Genomic DNA, 14,336 nt, shown 5'->3' on the forward strand with positions numbered 1-14,336 from the left:
TGCCAAACTACAGGCACGTGAACAAGCCATGGGTGGACTGTGACTATGGAGAGGAGCACTACAGTGGGGCTGTACGTAATCAGAGCTTCAGTCTCTATTCTCTGGCACACACCAATCATGAACATGGTAGACACACGTGGCTGCTTATCTAATACGCAAAACTCTCCTATTTTCTTGTTAACAAAGCCATGATTTAGATATTACCTGACCATGCACATGGTGAATCAAGAGAAGCCAGTTCCCTCCCAAGACCTACATATTAAATTTATAGTTGGTCAAAGCCAATTGTTGTAGTTCCATTTCCTCATCAATACCTGATTCAGGCAGGGGCATAAGAAGAAATTCTAAACAGAGATTCATTAAAATAAATAAATAAGTGAATAAATAAATAAATAGCAGGGATTCACTAACAGATTATCTCCTGAGGGACTGCTGAGAAAGGATAAAAACATACGCAATGGCATTAATATTGTCCATTTTTCTCACTGTGAAAGTCACTAATATCTGAAAATGTGGCAGCCAACCTGAGAATAAACTCACATACTACAGAGCACAAACAAAAAGATAGAAAAAACTTGATTTCTTAACTACATCACTGAAGGGCTGAATCAACCAGATCTAACACTAACCTACCTTTAGAGTCATATTACAAAAAATATCTTTTTCTTATCTATTTCCCAAGCATTACATGAAAATGCTGGACAGTAGTCCATCATATGAATTTACCATAATTATGCAACTATTTCTCTATTATGGGATCCTTAAGTTGCCTTTCTTTCTTTTCTTTTTTTTCCCATTATAAAAGCTGATGCAAGGAACATCTTTTGGTATAAAGTTTTATCTAAATTTAGGGTATGATTTCCATGGATTATGTTTCTAGAAGTGAAATTACTATGTCAAATGATATATGACCTAATCCTAGCCAGTGAGAGGAAATGAAACATTTACTGGGTAAATTTTTCACTCTTATAAAGAACAAGAGACAATGTCTTTCACTGGACATTAGAATGTCATATATAATACCTTGAACCATACCAATTTGAGAACAAAGCCAAGTAAGTAAAAGATAGACATCTGATACTGTTGTTGAACCCCTGAATTAACCAACTTCAAGGACCCTACTTTTAGTCTTTTTCCATTATTTGAATTATAGTTCACTTTCAATTTTTTCTATTTGACACACAATGTTGCATTAGTATCAAGTATACAACATAGTGATTCAACATCTCCATACATTATGCTATGCTCATAAGTTTACCTACCATCTGTCACCATACAACGCTATTACAATATCACTGAAAATATTCCCCTATGTCTTTTATTTCTCTGATTTATTCATTCTATAACTGGAATCCTGTATCTTCCACTCTCCTTCATAAATTTTACCCTTCCTTTCCACACAACCCCCACCCTCTGGCAACCATCAATTTGTTCTCTGAATCTGCTTTTTGTTTGTTTATTCACTTTTGTTTTTTACATTACACATGCAAGTAAAATAACATGGTATTTGTCTTTCTCAAGACCTCACCCTTTCTTTGTTACAGTGTAATGTTCTATTGTGTGTGTGTGTGTGTGTGTGTGTGTGTGTACATATATACACACCACATCTTGTTTATCTATTTATCTACTGATGGACACTTAAGTTTCTTCCATATCTTGGCTACTGTAAATAATGCTGCAATAAACATAGGTGAGCTTATTTCTTTTCAAATTAGGGTTGTCACATTCTTTGGATAAATACCCAAGAGTGGAATTATTAGATCTTATGTTATTTTTATTTTTAATTTTTGGAGGAACATCCATAGTGTTTTCCAGAATGGCTGCACCAATTTTTACATTCCCACCAACAGTACACATGGGTTCTTTTTTCTCTACATCCTCATCAACGTTTAATATTTCTTGTGTATTTGGTTTTAGTCATTCTAAAAGGTGAGGTGGTATGTCATTGTAGTTTTAATTTGTGTTTCCCTAATGATGAGTGCTGCTGAGCATCTTTACATGTGACCCTTGACTATCTGGATGTCTTCTTTGGAAAAATGTCTATTCAGATCCTCTATCCATTTTTTAATTGGATTGGGTTTTCTGGGGTTGAGTTGTAAAAGCTCTTTATATATTTTGGATATTAATCCATTATCAGATATGCCATTTGAAAATACCTTTTCCCATTCAGTAAGCAACATTTTTACTTTTGCTAATGGTTTCCTTTGCTGTGCAAAAGCTTTTTATTTTGATGTAGCCTAATAGTTTATTTTTGCCTTTGGTTCCCTTGCCTTAGGAGACATATCTAGAAAAATGTTGCTATGACTGATATCAAAGTTACTGGGCTTTAATCCATGTTGAGTTTATTTTTATGTATGTGTTAGGAAGTGGTCCAGTTTCATTCTTTTGCATGTAGCTGTCCAATTTTCTCAGTACCACTTATTGAAGAAACTGGCTTTTTTCCATTGTATATCCTTGCCTCTTTTGCCGTAGATTAATTGACTACATAAATATGGGTTTATTTCTGGGCTCTCTACTCTGTTTCATTGATGTATGTGTCTTTTTGTGCCAGTACCATACTGTTTTGATTACTACAGTTTTGTAGTATATCTTGGAATTTGGGACTGTGATACCTCCACCTTTGTTCTTCTTTCTCAAGACTCCTTTGGCTGTTAGGTTTTTTGTTTTGTTTTGTTTTGTTTTTATATGTGTGGTTCCTTACAAATTTTAGTATTATTTGTTCTAGTTCTGTGAAAAATGCTGCTGGTATCTTGATAGGGATTGCACTGGAAGTATAGATAGCTTTGGGTGTTGGTGACATTTAAACAATATTAATTCTTCCAATCCAAGAGCATGAAATATCTTCCTATTTGTTTGTGTTGTTTTCAATTTCTTTCATCAGTATTTTATAGTTTTCAGAGTACAGGTCACCGTCCTGATTAAGTTTATTCCTAGGCATTTTATTCTTTTTGGTGCATTTGTAAATGGAACTGTTTTCTTAATTTCCCTTTTCTGCTACTTTGTTATTAGTGTATAGAAATGCTACCAATTTTTGCATATTAATTTTGTATTCTGCAACTTGACTATTACTTCTAATAGTTTTTTGGTAGAGTCTTTAGGGTTTTCTATGTATGGTATTATGTCATCTACAAATAGTGAAAGTTTTACTTCTTCCTTACCAATATGGATGCCTCTCGTTTCTTTTTCTTATCTGATTACTGTGGTGAGGACTTTCAGACTATGTTGAATAAAACTGGTGAAGTAAACATCCTTGTTTCTGATCTTAGAGAAAAATCCCCTCGTTTTTCACCACTTAGTATGATGTTAGCTATGGTTCTTTTTTTTTTTTTTTTTTAGATTTTATTTATTTATTTGACAGACACAAGTAGGCAGAGAGACAGGCAGAGAGAGAGAGGAGGAAGCAGGCTCCCCGCTGAGCAGAGAGCCCGATGCGGAGCTTGATCCCAGGACTCTGGGATCACGACCTGAGCCGAAGGCAGAGGCTTCAATCCACTGAGCCACCCAGGCGCCCCAAGCTATGGTTCTTTTTATATAAGACGATAAATCATACAAAGTCCAAGAAATTCAATGGAAAATTAGCTCATATTAGCCATTTGTATGCCCAGAGATAAAACTGAGAACTGCTTATGGTATCACAGTGAACAATTCAAACACTCCTGTTTCAGTTATGAAGATTAATATAAATTTTAAATAAACACTCCTGAACAGTCACATTTTTTCAAAAGAATTAGAGTTGAATGCTATTTGAAGAATATCTAAAAAATATACAGGGTCATTAATTTAGACTGCAAATTAGGAAAAAAAATGTTTAATTCAAAATGGTCTTCAAATAGCAAAAATAAATGAACACAAAGTATGTTGTACTTACAGATCAAACACCAAATAATGGAAGCCCTCTTCTGATATGCTGTCATGAAGTCGCACTAAAAAAAAGGCAGGGGGAGAAAAAAGTTTATGTTATACATATGCCAATGATTAACATTAAACCAGACTTCTAATGGGCTTCTGTCTCCTAACTAAAAGTGCTGGCAACATCTTTTTTCTATGCTCTGTTAACTAGTATCCTTTATAACAAGGCTTTGGTTCAGATAAACCCAAGGTTTAGATTCCGGTTCTGATTATTATTACTGTGTAGAGTTAATCTTTTTTCTTTTCTTTTCTTTCTTTTCTTTTCTTTTTTTTTTTTTTTGTTGAGAGAGAGAGAGAGGAGAGAGGGCAAGCAGGAGAGGGAGAGTCAAAAGGAGAGGGAGAGAGAGAGAATCTTAATTAAGCAGACTCCACACTCAGTGCAGAGCCCAATGTGGGGTTTGATCCCACAACCCTGAGATCATGACCTGAGGCAAAATCAAGAGCCAGATGTCCAACTGACTGAGCCACCCAGGTGCCCTTGTGTGGGCTTAATCAAATTAATCAACTTATAATGACAATAGTACCTATACTTTACAAAATGGTTGAAAAGGTTAAATGAGACAACAAAAGTAAAATAATCCACATGTTGCTGGGATAAATAAATATTAATGACTGTTATAATACTAAATATATCTATGCGAAGTTACCAGGTTCTAGGACTTCTGCTCTCCCTGCCCCCCGCTTTTTTTGGTGGGGGTGGGGGTGGAGAGAGTTTCTACATAGCATTTCCTGGCCAATCTGTCAACAGAGTTTTTATTATGCTACTTCTAAACTCAAGTCACCAAAATTCATTTACCAAGTCAGCCAAAAATATGTAAGTAGAACTTCTAATAAAAAAATCTACTAGTTCCTCAAATTAATACTACTTCAATTTTTCCAATGAGCTAGACTTTCACTGATAGCTATCCAGAACAAATATTTTGCTCTTCTGAATGGAAAACACTCATTATCTACTGTAACTCTAAAGTAAACTATACATATATAACTTACATACTGCTTTTCCTGCTATTTATTTTTGCACAAGTCCCCTGCCTCCCCCAATGCATCCCCATAGATGGTTAATGCTTCCTATTTACCTAAATCACCTGAAGTGGCTTGGCCTTCACTGGGAGCAACAGAGGGCAGAAAAAGTAACAAATCTGCAGGACACAACTGCTTTAGAGAAGTCACCACAAAAGGATAATGATTTCTACTACCACTGGTCCTTAGTATGTTCCCCATGCAATGATGACCATCACATAGAAAATGTGGATTTCGAAGAACATTTAGATCGTCACACAAACTCTAATGATCTACAGAGGGAGTCTGCAGTACCCAGGAAATTCTCAAGGTCACAGACTTAATATAATGTCCATTCTTTACAATCTAGTTCCATCCCCTTCAGACACCATCCTTGGGCCGCTATTAAAATTTTTTTTGAATCGCTCTTTAGAAACCTTTCTAAGGTAGAGAACGAAAGAATTTTTGTTCCATTATAAAGAATTTCTTTCTCATCATTACTACCATTCAGTTATCGTATTTCACAGGTTTTTTAATCCCTCCCAGAGACCTGACAAATGGTAGATGGTCTTTCATATAATTGCTTTGAGCACTTACTATACTATGTGCTAGGCATTCTTCCAAGTCCACGCCCCCACCAAAGCTCGATATACCTATATATGCCTAAAATAAAACTATTAATATCAAATAATTCTCCCATAACTTTAATTGTGTGAAGGGTATTCTTCAGTTTACCAAAATCAAAGATGCCCACTACCTTTGTTTAAACTTACACTGCCAAAGAAAACCAAAAGTTAGTCTCAATGGTGTATTCTGTTCATAGTCATTCAGCACAGTAAGGAAAGTCAGGTGATGACAGGTAATTCAGTGGCTTTCTTGAATGACACAGTCTCACAGATACCTACCTCACTGAGCAGCTGCTAATACAACCTGTGTTTAAATAAGCCCAACGAATGCTATGTCTACTTAAGTCAGACAGTTATTCGGTGAAAGTAAGATGATTTCCATCCTATCGAAGTTAAAATGAGAAGTAAAATCACAATGTGAGCAGGAGGAAATGATTCTTTCTTTCTTCCGCTATCTCAAAATAAAAAGTTGAAGTGGAGATGGGGATCTCAGGTTTTCAGATCAAAGGGTTGTAGAGCTAAACAGAAGTGGAAATTTCAGGTACAACTGGAGAAATATTACTTTCTGGTTCTATTTGGAATAAAATCTTCTTAGTATGATTATCACTTTCTTATTAATACTTGTACATCATCATTTGGAAGTACATTATTTTTTTTAAAAAGTTAAGAGTTGCTTGGATGCAAGCCTAACGATCAACGTATATTGGTTTTGGTGATGACTAGTTTCACAAAAGTATTTAGCCAGCAAGCACATAATAATTACTTAAGGATAAACTGTTTGGCCCGAGTTCACTACTTTTGCATCACACAATTCCAAAACAACCTCCACTATTTCTAACCAGCCATTTAACCAGGTGAGATCAATTATAAATGAGTGAGTTTACTGATACAGCAGAAAAAACTGGGGATAAATATGTACACATTTCCTTCCTTCCTTATGATCTCTCTACCTCCTTCCACTCTTAAAGAACTGGAAAACAAAACTAAATGAAATCATCACAATTTTTCATTTATTAACCAAACTATATAATTTCATCTTTGCATGGATGTTCCACCGTTTACAAATACTCTAAGGATGGGTTGGTTTCCTCTTGAGACTTTGAACTCTATCATTTTCAGAATTGATGATATGTTTCTGTAGTCTGAAGACAATGTCTTACACACCAAGGATATTACCTTTTTATCTTCAAGCCATTTCAATCAATAAAAAGAATCCATCTTCCATCCTCTCCCTCTTTTTTTTTTTAATTAAATTAAATTAAATTTTTTTTCAGTGTTCCAAGATTCATTGTTTATGCACCACACCCAGTGCTCCATGCAATACGTGCCTTCCATAATATCCACCACCAGGCTCACCCAACCTCCCACCCCCAGTTCCCTCCAAAACCCTCAGTTTGTTTCTCATTGTCCATAGTCTCTCATGGTTTGTCTTTTTTTTTTTTTTAAATGAACACCGAAGTGGTTTTTTATTTTTTTTTTTAATTTATTTGTTTGACAGACAGAGATCACAAGCAGGCAGAGAGGCAGGCAGAGAGAGAGAGGAGGAAGCAGGCTCCCTGCTGAGCAGAGAGCCTGATGTGGGGCTCGAACCCAGAACCCTGAGATCGTGACCTGAGCCGAAGGCAGAGGCTTAACCCACTGAGCCACCCAGGCGCCCCACGGTTTGTCTTTTTTTAACAGTTTGCCATGGGTTGAAACTGTGTTTACTTTCACAAAAACTCACATTAGTTTCTTTCTACAAGTAACTGTCGATTCATTTCCGTGCTGAAGGAAATACAAGATATTCTGTTCACCAGAGATGTTAGCCCAAGATTGCAGACATGGCCAGCCTTGAGAGGACTGTGGCTGCTCCATGTTGAAACATACTGCACTATGTTCTTGCTATGACTGCTCTTTGTATTGCCATAAGCTGTACATATGGGTGGACACAATTAATCACAGTCATCATTAAGAGGTTTTCAGACAGAAACAATAAAGAAGATAATGAGGAAAGCATTTGAGAACACAGGTTATGATCTATCCTGGTAGTCATTCTTTTCGGAAGTTTGCTCAAAGGTAAAATAAAGTTTATGAATAATTGAGTTTTCATAAATGGTAACCATGTAACAGTTCTTATCCAGGATAAAATTTAAAATTCTAGGGCATTAAGTATTAGACTTATAAAGGGAGAAAAGGTGTTCCTGAGGCTAAAATGTTTCCAAAATTCAGGAGACTCATGGCCTAATTCTTTTTCTTTCTCCCCCTCATATGTTATTCATTTGGTCATTTGCATTCAAATTATCATGGGATCACTGCTTTCTCTTCTGGTCCTACATTCCTGTATGATTTCACTGCAGTTTCTAGTTAAGTACTGGTTCCATAAAGGGGCCAAACAAGACTAAACAGGATGTTGTAATTATCTGAGAAATTAATTTTCTTTAAGTGCAAAAGAAGCTTCCTATTTATTTTAAAACATCTTTTCATTTAGGGGGTTAAAAGATATAACAACTACAGTCTTTACTATGTCAACACAATGCAAATAATTTTTTCAAGAGTTATTTTAGTTAATATATAAGATCTTTTCCCATCATGTTTTGCAAATGAATATGCATAGACCTGAAGAGGTGAAAGAAACTTCCAAGGTTTAACAGCTAGTAATTGGCGGGCTAGGGCTGTAAACCAGAGCTGGAGGATTCCAAAGACCTGGTTCTTGCTCAGAATACTATATGGAATCCCTAAAGTACATCTGTCAATGAACTACTTCTCTTCACCCCAAGACACAGAGTACAAATTAGTTTGTCAGGATAAAATAATATTTTAAAAAGAATTAAAGAGGAAGAAATAGTTAATATTAGACTAGAGAATGAAAAGCAGGGTTAAGGAGAAAAAAAGCAAAAAGAAAAAAGAAAAATACTTTGAGTTTAGAAAGTTTAAAATGTGATGCTGTAGTTTGGGGGATATAGAGACAGCTAGATGATATCTAAGATACAGAGCTAACACCAGCCACATTTGTCTTTCTATGCAGTCCCTAAATCCCTAGAAAACTGTTAATCTCCTCTTCAAATTAGGAATGTTAGAATACCCAATGACTCAGCTACTTTACCTGATAGGACATTTAATGTACCAAAAATCCTAATTAGTTAAAGAATCTAAAAAATTGGACAATGTGTAAAATACCATAAATTTAACTATTTGTTTCCAAAATTAACATTCCAATGACATGGATACTATGATAACATGGCAAGAGACAGAGGTATGTGTGTGTGCAGGTGTTAGGAAGTGGAAATGGGTATGTAAGGGAGAAAAGGGAAAGACTAGGAAAATTAAATTCTAAATAGAAGCATGTTAAAATTGCTTATTAGGTATATCTTATCTATTTTGATGACATATATTAAGAACATTTCTACCAAAAGAAAGTGAACATATTCTTTTACGATGATTTGTTATCTCTCAAAAAAGACTAATAGCATACAAAGCCACTTGTTTCAATCGCAGCATACTTCCCTCCCTGTTTATTTCCTAACAACATCCTCTAAATACAATCAAGGGTGGTAAGTATAATTTTGTGAAGTTATTTATACGACATACATTTGGTTCAAATTATACTACTTTTTATTCTTCCCTTCAACTATACTCACTACCTGCTGTTCTCTACTAGAATTTATTATGAAGATGTGGCAGCCTATTACATTGGTGCTTCCAATAGACCATGCCTATCAATGTCTATTAATACTCATGTCCTTATGTAGTCCTCTCCCACGCTGACTCTGGGTTTGGCCACGTGAGTTGCTTTGCGTGATCAGCATGTGTGACGCAAACAGAGCCTTTATAAACTCATATATATTGGAGTTGTCCTTTTGGAAACCACATGCTATGCTAAAAAGAAGTTTGGGATAGACTTAGACAAGAGGCCACATGGAGAGAAACCTTGGAGGATGAGAGGTCATGTTGACATTCCACTGCTAGCAGAACTCACTGCTGAAGGGAAATGCAATTATCACCTCAGTTACATCATGCGGAGTAGAACGACTATCCAAATGAATCCAGTCAGTCTGCAGAGCAATTAGAAGTAGTAAACTGGTGTTGTTGTAAGCCACTAAGTTTGGAGTGGGAGTTGTTAACCAATAATAGATAAATAAACAAGAAAAACAATCTGAAATTTGTGACTGGCCCATTATCCTCAAAGAATTCTTTCCTTATCACAAGGAACTTTTTTAGCAGAAAAAGAATGAGTTGTACCTCAAAATATCAGTTATTAGAAACCTCTAAAACTAAACATGGCAAGGCAATGTTGCCAATGTTATCTTACTGCTAATAAAATAATTCATACAGAAAAGATTATATTGCATTCCCATAATCATTATTTGTCAGCTCTGAGCAATAGTCCTGGTTATAAATGAGGTAGATTTTGCATTTTGAGCTTTATTATGTTACAAGGATTGAGGAAGTTGGATTTGGATTTGGTTCACATACTGGGATGGAAAAAATGGCATCTTTTAAGTCAGATGCTTTTTATATTCCCACCAGTAGTGAATTATATTTCAGAGCTAGAGTAAGCACTAGCCAAGTATGGCCATGCAATGTACCATAGCCTTCTTAAAAGAGGGATGCCAACAATGAGTTCATTTGTTAAATTAAAAAAAAAAAAAAAAAGCACACACACAAGTCTCAAACATTGTAACATTCAAGTGGCACTATTCTAGAGAGAAATTTGAGCTCAGCCATTGCTACTGGGTCTTTTGTGACAAAGCTGATCATTTCTAGAGAGAAAAGTTTTCAAACAGACATAAAAACACTGAAAACCAAATTCAAAATCAGACTAACATTTCTCAAACACTGAAGGCAAATCTGTATGTGCATGTTTTCTAAATTTCTACTTCTTATAACACAAGTAATAGTTAATAAAACAATACCATTTAAAATATATTTAGATTTGCATAGTTGAAAAATATATACACTCAAGTTCTTTGAAATATGGATTCACGTACATTGTTCACATTTTGAGTAAAAACATAGTCAGATATAGATATATAAATATTTCTTTGTTATTATTATCGAAGTCAATATTTTGTAGCATTTATTCTTTGATTCTGTTTGTCTTAATATGATACTTTTAAAATTTAGGCATAAAATGTGGAAATTTGACTTTGTTGGCTAAGACAAATAAATAAACTCAACCAGGACAAAAACCATGATCTGTCCTAATCTTAAATACCTGAACTCAAATTCCTAGAGTTGCACGAAGGGTATGTATTTTTGACAAATACTTACCAATATGTTCTCATTAATAAATGCCAAATAAACTTTATTATTCAGTATTCAAATATTAAAATAACTTTAACATCAGAACTACAAAAATTATTTTAATAAAATTTCAAATACTTTTCTGTCATGACAAGAAAATGTTTTAAAAATTAAACTATATTTAGGGGTACCTGAGTGGCTCAGTCATTAAGCATTTGCCTTTGGCTCAGGTCATGATCCTAGGGTCCTGGGATTGAGCCCCACATCGGACTCCCTTCTCGTGAGGGAAGCAAGCCTCCTTCTCCCTCTCCCACTCCCTCTTCTTGTCTTCCCTCTCTCACTATGTCTCTGTCAAATAAATAAAATCTTTAAAAAAAATTAAACTATATTTAAAAGCAATTCAGTGCTTATACTTAAGAAAAATTAATTAGTAACTCATTTTTGAAAAGCAAATATAATTATTACATGAAAACTCAGTGGGGAATGTCAACCACATTAATTTTAAGACTATTTTAAAAAGTACAAAAAAGTCATCGGATCCGAACATCAGTGCTGAAAATCAAAGCACACCAATTATGCTGACCATAATCTCCATCCTTATTCCCAAATTCTCACCCCATTTGCTGGTTCCAGATTAAAAATAAGAAAGTTTATATTAGCTTCACTATCTATAAAATCAGATTAGTAACATTCAGGGCTGACTGGAACAAATAATGATGTCTTCTAATAGGCCAGAGCTAGTCATAAAAACAGATTATTCAAAGAGGATTCTGACTTGTCAAAATATATATTATTCAGAAAAATTTCAACCTGGGAAGATGACAGAACGTGAAAAAACACGACCAGTGGTTGCTAATTATATGTCTACCTGCTATAGCAATCATGTAACACCATGAATAACATGAAAGAGCAAGCAATCCTTTTGCTTGAAATAAAAAAGTCATAAAGAGCTAAATATAGAATTTCAGAGATGATTAATAAAAAAATCAATGGATAATTCATTTAATACACTTTCCTGCTCATTTTTAATAAAACCGTATATGTGAGGAGAAATTAAATTAGAGGTTTATTACTAAGCCTAGTAGTATCTAGAAATATTGTTTCCTTTTCAAATAATTTGAGATTATCTTGTTGCATATTTTAATTGCATGAATCCATTTTACTTGTTCAAATTTGTTTTTTTTGGAAAAATGATTTCACTTCTTGGAAAAGCTAGTATTTATTTCAAGTTTCCTTCATTTAAAAAAATCTTTCCTTTTTCAATTCTGCATCAAAATTATTTATGTATTTCAGTAAGTGGTTCCAGATTTTTCATTTTCTTTTTCCTTGCCTCATCTTTTAGTTATTCCACTTTCTAATATTTATATAAAGCTAATCAGTGATCACTCATGGATATTCTTAAATATTAGGAATATTTAAAGGAAAAGAAACTATTGTTATCATATGACTTGTATATTACACAAGTCTTAAGATGGTGCACTTTCTTATGTACTGTAATTATAAGGACTTAACAGAGCATTGGACTAATACCATATATTTTTTTAATATTTTATTTATTTATTTGTTTGACAGAGAGAGATCACAAGTAGGCAGAGAGAGAGAGGGTGAATCAGGCTCCCTGCTAAACAGAGAGCCTGATGCAGGGCTCAATCCTAGGACCCTGAGACCATGACCTGAGCTGAAGGCAGACGCTTAACCCACTGAGCCACCCAGGTGCCCTGGGCCAATACCATCTTTATGTTAAATTTATTCAAAATGTACACACCTATCTACTATGTATTAAATGTATAAGACTGTCTGGTTAAGAAGATAAAAAATGGCCATTAGTAATTTCTCAGCTCTAAGTACCTGAACAGCATTACTATCTTTCTGATTGTGGAATCCAATGCAGGTTCAACCACTCTGCATTCCACAGTCTGGGTCAAAAAGAGAAGCCCTATCAGTAATTTCACACCATGCTGCTCATTTGGGTCCATATTTAACAGCAAGACACAAACACATTAAATGTCTTAAAGCAGTACAGTACTTAGCTACTTTTTAAAATTAAACAAGGCTTTGTGATTTATGATAAACTAAGGACATCACACAGGAAGGAGACTGTATCATGCCAAAGGACAGACAAGATAAGGATTTCTTTTTTTTCATAGTGAAGATCAAGACAGCATTTAAAACAAAAAATATTTCCCATCTAAAGTAATCATAGCTTTGTGAAACTTTTGCTTGACTTTTATACATATATGTTATATGCTGGGTCATGATATAAAACCTTTATTTTTTTAAACTGTAGATCACACGAAAAATGCTTGATAAGCACTGTATTGCTTAATCCTTTAAGAGGACCCTGTAAGGTTTTTTCCAACTTTTTTACATTTCTACACTTCTGGATGATTACAGCTAATAAACAGTACACAAAATAAATAATACAGTTATTATCAATACAAGGTTGAATACAATCCCCTAAATAAGACTTCTTCCTCTAACATTCAAAGAAATTTAAGTTTAAAACACACCTGACTTTATTTTTTATTTACTTTAAATGAATAACTAGAGGGAAAGCTTAAAACATTTATCTTGCCAAATTAAAAAGAAGGCTTTTTCAAAAATTACTGAGCAGATGAATTGTTTTTCTGACAATAGCCCTTAGAGCATAGAATGAATGGAAAACTTATTAGATCATCCTCTCCTTGCAGCTTACTACCATATTATCTTAACACTTGCAACTAAATTTTCCCTGAAGACACACATGCCCAAATGGTCTCATCTCTCAAATCCCTTTCCAAAAAATCATTCCTTGCATAAAGTATTTTACAAGTTTGATTCATCCCACAAGCAGAAAACACCTGAGTTTAAAATTCTACTAAAATGAGGGGCAGCTGGGTGGCTCAGTGGGTTCTCTGCTCGGGTTTGGGCTCTCTGTTCAGCAGGGAACCTGCTTCCCCCTCTCTCTCTGCCTGCCTCTCTGCCTACTAGTGATCTCTCTCTCTCTCTCTGTCAAATAAATAAATAAAATCTTTTTTAAAAAATTCTATTAAAATGATAAGAAATTTACTATAAAACTAGTGTCCATATTATATTATCTCATAATGGTTTTCAATTAACTATTTTTATGCTGAAATTACTTAAAAACATCAGTTTATTTCCTCTGTATAATATACACAAACATGAAACACATGAAAACGAACTGTGATCTTAGGCTCACAACTGAAGAAAAACATAAAAGTTATGTGTGAATTCATTCACAAATTCAATACTGTGGGAATAATAAAGGATATTAATAAATTTAGCTAGAAGCACCATTACAGCAGTCAGGAGCAATCAGCATCAGGTACCTGGGAATATGTTTCTGGATAAGCATTCAATGAACAGTTAGTTCACCTGGGTCAGTGATTTTTAATTTATTTTTAAGTAAAGACTAAATTTTTCTTATCATGACATCAGGGAAGTTATAACGAATATCAGACATCTCAAATACTGGGGGCATCTGCCTGCCTCAAAGATATCTCAAAACAAGCCCAAAGAACTTATGATCTTGCCTCTAAAACCTGCTTTACCTAGTGTCTTCCATATCTTTCCAGTTGC

General features: G+C 34.5%; 1 protein-coding gene across 17 annotated transcripts in view; it reads right to left on the reverse strand.

The window, feature by feature from the left end:
* CAMK2D (calcium/calmodulin dependent protein kinase II delta) overlaps nucleotides 1-14,336 on the reverse strand; it is a gene marked incomplete at its 3' end in the record, with an annotated part of 326,871 nt that overhangs the window by 152,570 nt on the left and 159,965 nt on the right. For all 17 annotated transcript variants that reach the window (XM_080796532.1, XM_080796520.1, XM_080796521.1 and 14 more), the window contains one exon: nucleotides 3,869-3,923. In XM_080796532.1, the coding sequence (XP_080652658.1) occupies nucleotides 3,869-3,923 (55 nt within the window). The remainder of the gene's footprint in view (nucleotides 1-3,868; nucleotides 3,924-14,336) is intronic.

Source organism: Martes martes, assembly GCF_963455335.1.
Source record: "Martes martes genome assembly, chromosome: 2".
Taxonomy (NCBI): domain Eukaryota; kingdom Metazoa; phylum Chordata; class Mammalia; order Carnivora; family Mustelidae; genus Martes; species Martes martes.